Genomic DNA, 10,863 nt, shown 5'->3' with positions numbered 1-10,863 from the left:
ATTTATTAACTGATCGAAATATTGAATTATTGTGCCTTACAAAGTCCTGATTGCAGCATTGTAATATGCTAATGTAAATGAATCAACATGAATCATACTAACTGTCAGAATTCCCTGAGACACAGGACAAGGGACGGAAATTAGGGACAGTGAATCTGAATGGACCATGTTCTGCATCTCCATTGCTGGTGGGTCTGTGCTGAGTCGTGTCTCCAAAGCGGCTGGTGCTTGTCATGGCAGTAATCCTCAAACCAAATGGAGGTGAAAGGAGCTGCTAAGCTTCAGGAGGACTTCTATCAAGCATGGCTAGTTTGTGGGACTCTAGAGGCAGCTGGAAGGTACTGGCAGGCCAAGCAGAATGGGACAAATATGGTGAAGCAATTGAGCAGGGCTCAAAGTGGTTCTGGTAAGCCTTTAGACAATTCAGGAGAGGAAAGCAGCTTCCTCCCTACACTGTGCATATTGGGGGTGGGACTATTCTGTTATTCCAGATATTATTCCTTCAACCACTCGCCCAACTATATCAGGCAGTTAAAGGAATGATTTTTCCATCAATGGAGGTGAGGTCACAGAGACAGTTAAACAACTCCATGGTGGCAGGGCTCCTGGGATGGACGAGATTCACCCGACTCTAGATGCTGTCATGGCTGACGCACCTCTGCAACACTGACTGCAACAGTCAGGGACAGGGCCTCTGGATTGGTAGACTGGGGTGGTTCCCCTTGTCAAGAAGGGTGACAGCAAAGCGTGTTCACTTGATTTTAGAAGCTTTGGACGTTACAAAGTTAAAGAACTTCACTGCACAGCAGTGGTTTGTGCTTTGGCTTAATAAAAGTATGAAACTGAGTAATTTATGCTTTCTAAAGAAAACTGCTATGTTTAGAAATTCTGTGTTGAAAATCCCTTGCTCTGTTAAAAACAAAAACAAATTAAATTAATAAAATTAAATTAAATTAAAAGACTTTTTAGAAAAAAACTTTGAATTTCAGATGTGGGCTAACAGGTTTTTCCTCATCTGTATGTCCTGATGCGAGTGGTCTCTTCCACGATGACACTGCACGCATCCATAGCATACAAAAGGTGATGACAACAACCAGATCTCAGCCCAGCTATGACAGATTAGAAAGTTCTCTCCAGCAGCATCATCAAAAAACCCACATGAGGAAATGTCTTTTGAAACAATAGTGTTCATCCCTTCAGTAGAGTCAGACTTGGAATCAGTACAAGAAGCTACTCTGGCAGAGCATGGTAGCCTGACACCTCACTACAGCACTTTGGATCATCAGTGTATGTTTAGGGTTTTTATCTTAAAAGCTATAGCAAGAGTCAACTTTCTTCATTTATTTCTTTTCTTTTTTTTGCTAATAATTGGAGAAAAATAAAGGTTCTTCATTACGGTAGGGGATTTTTAATTTATCATTGTAAAGCTTTAGGAACAATTTAGTTGTAAATTATCATTTAGACTTTGTTATAGTAAAAACACGTTTCAGTCCAATGTAAAAATTAAGCTACTGGTTAAGCTTTAGGGGAATCACACAAATGTCTACTGTGTCTACTGTAGCTCTGAGATTTTATAAAGTCACATTAACTTCAAAAGAAAAAGTTACAACTTATCGCCACGTGAGTTGATGCAGATAAACCCACGGGAATGTAGGATTGACCCACTTGTTTAATCCCTGTAGTGCCCCCTAGTGTGTGGACGTGAATTTCTGAAATTAAAAATGTATAAGTGAATAACTCTATTGAGTAATTTACAATGTCTTTAAAACCTAACTACACCCAACCATCACAGGAACTGGGACGATTTTTCTTTGTACAGTTCCGGTTAGAGTCTCTCTCCCTGCGCAGGTATAAACATATTTATAGATGCATTTGAGTGACAACATGTTTACTGATATTTTACACCAAGATCTTCTATAAATATTTATAACATTTATTTGTTTCGACAGTAATCTGATAGTAGGATACCCCTGCTCGAAAGATTAGTTTGTGCTTCTCTGATGTTTACTGTTATAACATTAAATAAAAGGTGTAAAAACAGGCACCGCACAGGTGATTCAGTTGTCACTCTGTGTGTGTGTGTGTGTGTGTGTGTGTGTGTGTGTGTGTGTGTGTGTGTGTGTGTGTGTGTGTGTGAGAGAGAGAGAGAGAGAGGGAGAGAGAGAGAGAGAGAGAAGAAATTCCAGGTTTGTGTTCTCTATGACAGTAGTCCTTACCTACTGCCGGCGCTACAGCTGCTTCACTGCCGGAAACAAGGAAGTTAAAGCAACCCCCCCTCCCCTCCCACGCCCCCATCTTTTGTATCCATAAATAAGAGATGAATGACTGGATGTCATGAACCGACCGGTTAATCTTGGAAAGAGTCAGACAGAGCTCAGAGTCGGATGATGGATTTGAAACCGGTGAGTCAAATGCGGGACATCTGCCTCTGCTACCTCCATCACTGTTTTCCCTTTGCTTCTGTTTTCACCTCCAGACTACTGCTTTTTTTTTTTTTTTTTTTTTTGTACATCTGTATGAATGAAATGACATGGTTTGCCTGCGTCTCCCCAGGTTCTCATCTTCGTACTGTTCATCGTGCCCATGTGGTCGTCCAAGATGTTCCGGTGCTATAACGACGAGGAGCTACAGGCAGCGGCGGACAGGAAGCTGAGGACGCACTACCTGCGGGCCACAGAGGCTCCGCGGACAACGGCTCACAGCTCATCTTACTCTTGTCCCCTGGATCTTTACAAGAGGCAGCTGTCAGAGGAGCAGCGAGACAGGTCTCTGTCCCCCTGGAGATTCGTGTAAGCAGCAGCCTGAGCACGATGTTATTCAGTATTTAACATGCAGCATATAAATCAAATTACTTTTTAAAGGATTTAAATGTCCTTTCTAACCTCGCACAAACAGCGGGTGAGAGAAGTTCCCGAAAGATAACAAAGTGTCAAGAGATTTTACAAAAATTCCATCTTTACATTTTGTTTGGGGTCTTTGTCACGTTAGACTAGAGTCAAACCTTTACACAGAGTGAGGAGCAGTTCAAACTAGAAGCTCGATTTTCATTTTATGACGTAGTAAAATCCTTAACGACAGCTAATTACAAACCGGTCTACTGCGCGCAAATATAAATGAACAGCAGTTAGAAACTAGAACTTCTTGTTTTGAATGTTGAAAGAGACATAAACAGACAAACAGATAAGAGAATAAATAACTCAGGGATCACACGGCTACACGGTAAAATAAAGCCATAATCAGCGCACAGTCGAGCTTATTTGCCTGCCTTTAGTGATAATTGGCGCTGGTCCTTCCAGCGCAAGTGACGCAAGCATTGGATGAACCAGGGATTTTCCCCGGTTCATCCAATGCTTGCGTCACCTACAGTGACTGCAGCTCTCTTGGTACATAGCTGCCGGGAATGACTGCATCCTGTGTCTCTTTATTAACCATAACTGGAGAGAACAGAAAACAGATAGATAAATGAGATTTACGAGTCGTCTCTTCAGGTAACGATACAAAAGTCACTTTAAAAGAACAAAATAGTATAATTCTGACTCAGGTGACGCTAAAACCTTCAAGCCAAACGCTGCCATCTTGTGGTGAATGGTTTCATTAATGGTTTGTTGACAGCTTGATGTTTGTTTGTTTGTTTGTTTTGTTTTAAGAAATAAACTGAATAAACTGCAGCTCACCGAGTCCTCTTTTGTTTTTAACAGAACTCACATCAAGGAAGATCACTTTCCTTCGACATATGTTGCTGCTCAGTGCCTGTGTTCAGGATGCATCCAGCTCAAAAACAGTGAAGTGATTGAGGACTATGACTACAACTCAGTTCCCATCGTTCAGAACAGAGTGTTTCTCAAAAAGGAGCTTTGTGACGATAAGAAGACTTACCGTCTGAGGCCAGTGAATGTGGAAGTAGCTGTGGGGTGTACCTGTGTCAGACCCCAGAGTTCCTAGGGGAGAACCATCCAGACCTGCTATCACATGACACGCATAAAATGCATGAAGTTCATGAAATGCACCAAGTCTAATCAGCGGTGTGAAGTCCTGCAGCATGCTCATAGTGAGCATGCTGTGACTTAGAAGGATCATCGCTGGGAATATTTAATGCGGCTTCAAAAGTCACACAAGCCTATTTATACACCTAGCTATTTTCTGTTTATTTATCAATAATATGTTTTGTAGATGTTTGCTCTCTTAGTTTTGTTTACAGACTCCTGCATAGTGCAGTAAATGTAATCTGGGTATTTTATTACTTGATTTAATTCATATTGATGACCTTCTCATTGAAAAAAGCTATTATATAGTTTTGTTACATAACAATTGAACTGTTAATGGTATTTGAAGAATGATCTATTTATTTGGTCTGCTACTCTACTTTGTATTTATTTATGCTCAAGGTTTTGTCCTAGTGGGACTATATAAGTCTAGTGAAGACTTAAAGTTTAGCTTCTTTGAAGCAAAATAAAGAAAATGTCTGCATTTAAAAAAAAACATGAGTATGTGTTTCTGTTACTGGATCGTGTAAAACAACCACACAATCTTCCAAAATACCCAGTGTCAGTAGGTTTCAGTGATTTGAATATGTAAAACATGTTTAGTATTGTCAACACATCTCTAGTATTTATTCAAATGTTGAATTTCCACATATAGTCCTATAGCCACCACGTGCTTCACAATAAAAAAAAAACAACTACAGAACTTAAATTAAAAGATTTCCAAATGTAAGTCTAAAAAGATGCATTTTTACCTGCTTCTTGAAAGAGACCACTGAGTCCATAGATCTCAAGCTCGGAGCGAGGGGGTTCCAGAGTCTGGGGGACACTGTGGCAAAGCTCCAGTTTTCAGTCTCGTATTATTCAAAACAAGTAGTCCCTGATCACATGACTTCAAGGAGCTGCTGGGAATGTATGGAGGAGCTCCGGAAGTCAAAAACAGAATCTTAAAATGCACCCAGAATTCAGTGTGGAGCTGGGTCAGCAATGGTGTGGTATGAAGGTACTTAGAACAATAAGCCAGAAGCCTCACAGTAGTGTTCTGAATGTGATGGCATCAGCCACACATGGGTAAATCAGTCCATTTGTTCACTTTATTAGTTTGGTTTGCAGTTTTCTTCATTACTATAATTCATTAATCATTTTAAATAGTTTGGCCAAACCACTATAAAAGCTACCCTCCTGTGTCTTTGTAATTAGGTCAGTTTGTGAGTTAAGTTGTGTCCAGTTTGTTTGTTTAAGTTTCTGGAAATTACTTTTTGTAGAGTTATATTTAGTTGGCCTCTTTTATGGGCCTGCTAGTTATGTTTTTGAATTTTGTCTTTTGAACTTTTTTGAGGGTTAAAAGAAAGAAAACACTTTTTTTCTGTGTCCTCTATGCCTTGGCTGCTTGGTCCCTCACACTGAACAACCTGCAGATGTTCCAAGGAGTTGCTGCTTAAACAAGTGAACAATGAATTTCAATAATCCACACGTGATGGAAAAATACATCAATAATAATCTCAGGTTCAGAGTGTGACACAATGGGACTTAACTTGGCAAGCGAAAACAAAAAGAGCAAACTAGAGATTACACATGAACATCAAGAGTGAACAAAGAGTCAAAATTCTAAGGTTCCTGATAGAAGATTTACCAAATGTTGTAAGGGGACAAAGAGCTACCTTTGGCAGAAATCTGTCAGGGCACACACAGGAACTTCTGTTTTTTCTTCATTAAGTTGCAGGAAGTTTTGAAGAGAGTCTAAGAACTTATTTTGGATTAGCAGCTTAGAAACATCTTGGGGTTAAAAAGAGGTGTATATTTGAATTTCATCTGCATAGCAGTGATAATAAATGTCCTTAAAGGTGCTCAGAATATGCAGAAGAGGGAGCAGACATAATAGAAACAATAAGAGCCAAATGCAGAACCTTGTGGCACACCATAGGTAAGAGAAATAGACGAGGAACTCTTACTCTCCTACTTAGAAAAGCGTTTTATGATCCGAACCAATGCAGAAGGTAAGGTACAACATCAGTAAAACAGAACATTCTCCTGCATCACTTTGAATCTAAATATTAAAATATCAGTATAGACCACTCTATCAAGAGCTGTTGCATGAGACTGTGACCTTTCAGCTTTTGGTACTGACAACACTACTTGTGGCCCTGCAGAGAGGTGGTCAGTCTTTTTAATGTTAAGACAAACACTGCAGTCGGAAATGCCCATTTCAACTGCTGCTACAAGCAACTTTATTGAGTATTTAAAAAATGTAAATCAATTAACAAAGAAGCATGTCCACTGGTTCTACTATGAATTCAGTTGGGAATCAACCAGACAGACTACACACAATTCCACTACCACACCAGTTTCCACCACAAAACTTCATAAACCCCCCGGCTGTTACCAGAAAACCCCAATGATAACAGCAGGACCAGGGTTAAAATCACTAACACAATATCTAAAGTGGAAAATATGGGGGAAAAAAGTTAAAAGTAGGGATGGGAAGCTTGAAACTGATGTTTCGAGACTGCGTCAAGCTTCTGAAGCACAGATGTTTCAGTTCAATTTTATTTATACACTGCCAAATCAGAACAGCAGTCACATCAAGACGCTATATATTGAAAGGTAGACCCAATAATAATACATACAACTAAATACCCAATATGATCCCCTATGAGCAAGCACACTGGCAACAGTAGGAAGGAAAAACTCCCATTTGACAGGAAGTAACCGCCAGCAGAAGGGCCTGAAAACTGAAGGCTCTCCCTCCCATTCTACTTCTAAGCTCCCACCAGCCTAAATCTATTGCAGCTTAAATAAGGGAGGATTCATGCTTACCTGATCCAGCCCTAACTATAAGCTTAATCAAAAAAGGACATTTTTAAGCCTCTTAAAGCTTAAAAGTAGAGACGGTGTCTGCATCCTGAATCTAAACAGGGAACTGTTTTCATAGAAGGGGGCCTGAAAGCTCTGCCTCCCATTGCACTTTTACATAATCTAGGAACAACAATAACCTCACAATCTGAGAGCAAAGTGCTCTAATGGGGTGATATGGTACTATAAAGTCATTAAGATAACATGGGGCCTGATTGTTCAAGACCTTGTATGTGAGGAGCAAGAATTCAGAATTCAGTTCTGGATTTAACAGGGAGCCAATGAAGGGAAGCCAATACAGGAGAAATATGCTCTCTCTTTCCTCTCAGTACTCTTGCTGCAGCATTTTGGATCAACTGAAGGCTTTTCAGGGAGTTTTTAGGACATCCTGATAATAATGAATTTCAGGAGTCCAGCCAAGAAGGAATAAATGCATGAACTGGTTTTTCAGTACCACTGTGAGACAGGATGTTTCTAATTTTAGAGATATTGCGTAAATGGAAGAAGGCAGTCCTACATATTTGTTTAACATGTGCATTGAAAGACATATCGAAAATTATTCCAAGGTTCCTCACAGTGTTACTGGAGGCCAAGTAATGCCATCCAGAGTACGAATCTGGTTATGTACCATATTTCTATGAGTTTTAGGGTCGGGTACAATAACCGCAGTTTTATCTGAATTTGGAAATCTGAATTTACAAGATTTCGAAACACTGCTCCAAAGCGTGGCTCAAAACGCTTCAGCCCACTTCCGACAGATGGCGTACCCGCTGCTTCTGGCCATTGCGAGGCGCCAGCATGATTCTTTAATGAACTACAGACATTTGTAATAACTGAATTAATGTTTGTGATACTACCGCTTACCGCGCATGTTTAAAAGGAAGCAATACCCTCTTTTTTGTTGTGGATTGTGAAGACCAATATCTGATCTGATCTGATCTGATCTGAATATCTGATCACTTAAAGACTGGAATTCAAAGTGTAATCAAATAAATATTTAGAGATAATGTATAAGTATCTTATTCAGTGATTACTGTCATATAGATCACAGAAAGCGAGAAAAACAGAGATTCGTTAAAACATCTGAATTTAAAAAACGCCTCTGCTTTCAGTGAGGACATAAAACGGGAGGACTCTTCAGCTATGACTCCGTCTGTTCTCTTGTTTTCTACTTTCAACAGAAAATGTTATTTGCTGACGTATCAAGTGACGTCATCCTCACTCTTACCCGTTACTCACAAACTGTGCTGCCATAAGGAATATATTTATACTGTTTAAAAAAATGTACAGGCGAACTATTTCTTAACTATTTCCATGACAGATTATTTTTTTTCCTTTTCCCTCTTTTTTTAATTCCCACTGGTGCGAACATCTCATAAACAACAGGAAGCTGCAGGCCGGGTCACTATAACCAAAACTCTAGGTTCAAGCATCATGCCAGTGTCACAGATACAGCATCCACAGCAGTGTGGAGTTACGGAAAGTTTCTTCATGGTTCAGAGGCTGCACAGCAGAGGATGATCACACGAACTAGAAAACTTAAAAATCAACCAAACACATCCAGAGTTTGAGGGCTGTGAGTAAAAAACGAAGCCGACAGAGTCCAAAAGAAGCTGTAAACCAGTGTCGTTATTACGGTAAACACAGCAGTCTTTTCCCTGCATGTTTGACCTTATAAAATTAGTTTTAACAGAGGGAGATATTTGGGCTTGCTGTTTCTAACAGTCACAATATTTTTCAAGCTTTGTTTCTGTGGCGATTTCTCTAAAACATGGGTTGATCGCAATTATTGAAATTCTGGTATTATACCAGTATATTATATCTATTATATCTATATATATCTATATATATCTATATATATATATATATATATATATACATATATATATATATATATGTATATATATATATATATATATACATATATATATATATATATATATATATAAACTTTGTTTGAAATTGTGCTGTGCTTGTCTATTCTATTCAGTTTTTATTTATACAGCGCCAAATCACAGCAACAGTCTCAAGGCGCTTTATATTGATGTCGACCCTAGTACAACAGAGAAAAAAAATCATATGACCTCCCTATGAGCAAGCACTTTGGCGACAGTGGGAAGAAAAAACTCCCTTTTAACGGGAAGAAACCTCCAGCAGAACCAGGCTCAGGGAGGTGCGACCATCTGCTGTGACCGGCTGCGGTGAGATAAGGAAGACAGGATAAACGTTTGCGTCGTTGTTTCACAGAACAGCATTATCAAAATGTGGCGATTATTATCCAGCAGATGTCACTGTGGAGATGGGCTCGAATGTTTCAGTGTTTCACGGAGCCTCGCCCTGCCCATCACTAGTTAAAAGTACAAACCGTGGATATATAAGTAAATAATGCTTGACAAGCACGTAAATTCCCACACTTGCTCAATGAGCAAGACCTACCACACCTGGTGCACAGGTATGCACCTCCCACTAATACACCCACTATTGTCAGTGCTGCTAATTCTCCTGGGGATCTGGGAATTCCCAGACAATACACATTCGTCATTTGAAAAAACGGGACAGTAGGTGGAGAAGGAGCAACAGTTTCACGCAAATCCCACAAATGTGTCCATCCGCCTACACTTTTCGGTCAGACAGAGGGGGGAGATTGGTTTTCACCAGCATGACTGCGTCGCTGGAGGAATGCGACTGCCCAATGTTGACCCCAATTCTGCCCGTGGAAAGTTTTATTTCCTGTGTAGATTTAGAAAAATTAGGCAAACTTCAGTCAGTAGTTACATACCTTTGGTACAGAGTCCCTACACAAGTCAAAGTTGTTGCTGCAGAGGCAACACTGAGAGATGATACTTCTTCCAAGGTGATACTTGAATGTGTCATAGTTACCAGTAATGTTATTATTTTGGAGGATACTTAAAGTAAATACAGTTAAGCAAATACAGTGGATATTATTCTCGTCTCGGACAGAAAAAACAATGTCAATCGGTTTATTTTTCTAAGCGCTAAATGAACTCAGGTTTGAGGGGGTATTCAAGCCTTTCCCAGCTGTGACATTACACCTGATAGGTGGCCAGTTAACTGTCGGGTTCACGCTCAAACTCACACCAATGATCAGTTTAAAATCTCTAACCTGGTGTGAGGAAACCGAAGAACCCGGAGAAAGCATGCAAACTCAAAGCAATGACCTCATTCTGAAATGTGTGAATGTGAGCTTGAATTGTTGTCTGTATCTCTGTGACTCTCTGCAGACCACCACATCTCTTAAGTGGCATGCTTTAGCTAATAGACATCCTTTAATTAGGGAAAAAATAAATAAAATAGATTTATGGATATTTCACAGTCATTAATTACTGACATGGGAAGCACAGTTGTTGCCTTGCAGCAAGAAGATCCTGAGCCCTCATTTGGTGGGTCCTCCTGGGGTTCCTCCCACAGCCCATAGACATGCAGTTAGTGGGGTCAGGGTTTACTGGTGATTCTAAATTGGTCGAAGGTGTAAATTGGTTGTCGGTTTCTCTGTGTTAGCACTACATAAGCAGAGTGAATCAAAGACCATCTATACTGAGAGGTGACAAGTTTTAGATTTAATAGAATATATTTGCCATTTTTATACTTCAAGTAATGTAATACTATAGACTTTTCCCCCCCCCAGTGTCTATAAATGATTCTTTCCCAATTAACTGTGCAGATTAATGATGAAACCATTAAAGGGAATAACATCATCATTTAAAAATACAAATTAACACCAAAGCACAGGTTTAAAAACGTTCGCTTCATATGTCAACAGTACTGTAATCTGAGTGGCATTTGGCTTTATTTTCTCTAAAAGCATACAGTTCTGATATAAGTCATGCATGAACTAGTTTTCAGCACTACTCTGAGACAGGATGTTTCCAATTATAGAGATCTTGTGCAAATGCAGTCCTGCATATTTGTTTAATAGCCACACTGAAGGAAAAGGAACTCCAGGTTAAAAATTAGAAGTCATCCAGGTCTTTGTGTCTTTGAGACGTTCCTGTATCATTTGTATCTTTTC

The 10,863-nt window shown here is 39.6% G+C and overlaps 1 protein-coding gene across 1 annotated transcript; it reads left to right on the top strand.

Moving 5' to 3' along the window:
• The first annotated feature begins 2,287 nt into the window (after window positions 1–2,287).
• On the top strand, window positions 2,288–4,357 carry il17c (interleukin 17c). The gene is made up of 3 exons (XM_063480910.1): window positions 2,288–2,402; window positions 2,554–2,789; window positions 3,699–4,357. The coding sequence occupies exons 1-3, from the start codon at window positions 2,385–2,387 to the stop codon at window positions 3,940–3,942; spliced, it is 498 nt and encodes a 165-aa protein (XP_063336980.1). The 5' UTR covers window positions 2,288–2,384; the 3' UTR covers window positions 3,943–4,357.
• Window positions 4,358–10,863: the final 6,506 nt, after the last annotated feature.

Source organism: Pelmatolapia mariae, linkage group LG7, assembly GCF_036321145.2.
Source record: "Pelmatolapia mariae isolate MD_Pm_ZW linkage group LG7, Pm_UMD_F_2, whole genome shotgun sequence".
NCBI classification, from domain to species: domain Eukaryota; kingdom Metazoa; phylum Chordata; class Actinopteri; order Cichliformes; family Cichlidae; genus Pelmatolapia; species Pelmatolapia mariae.
This window is presented reverse-complemented; position numbering and strand designations above follow the sequence as displayed.

What these genes read in the sequence shown, in the direction of transcription:
- il17c (XM_063480910.1), top strand. An exon ending in CTGTCCCCCTGGAGATTCGT is followed by an intron (nt 2,790 to 3,698) that starts GTAAGCAGCAGC and finishes TGTTTTTAACAG; the next exon opens with AACTCACATCAAGGAAGATC.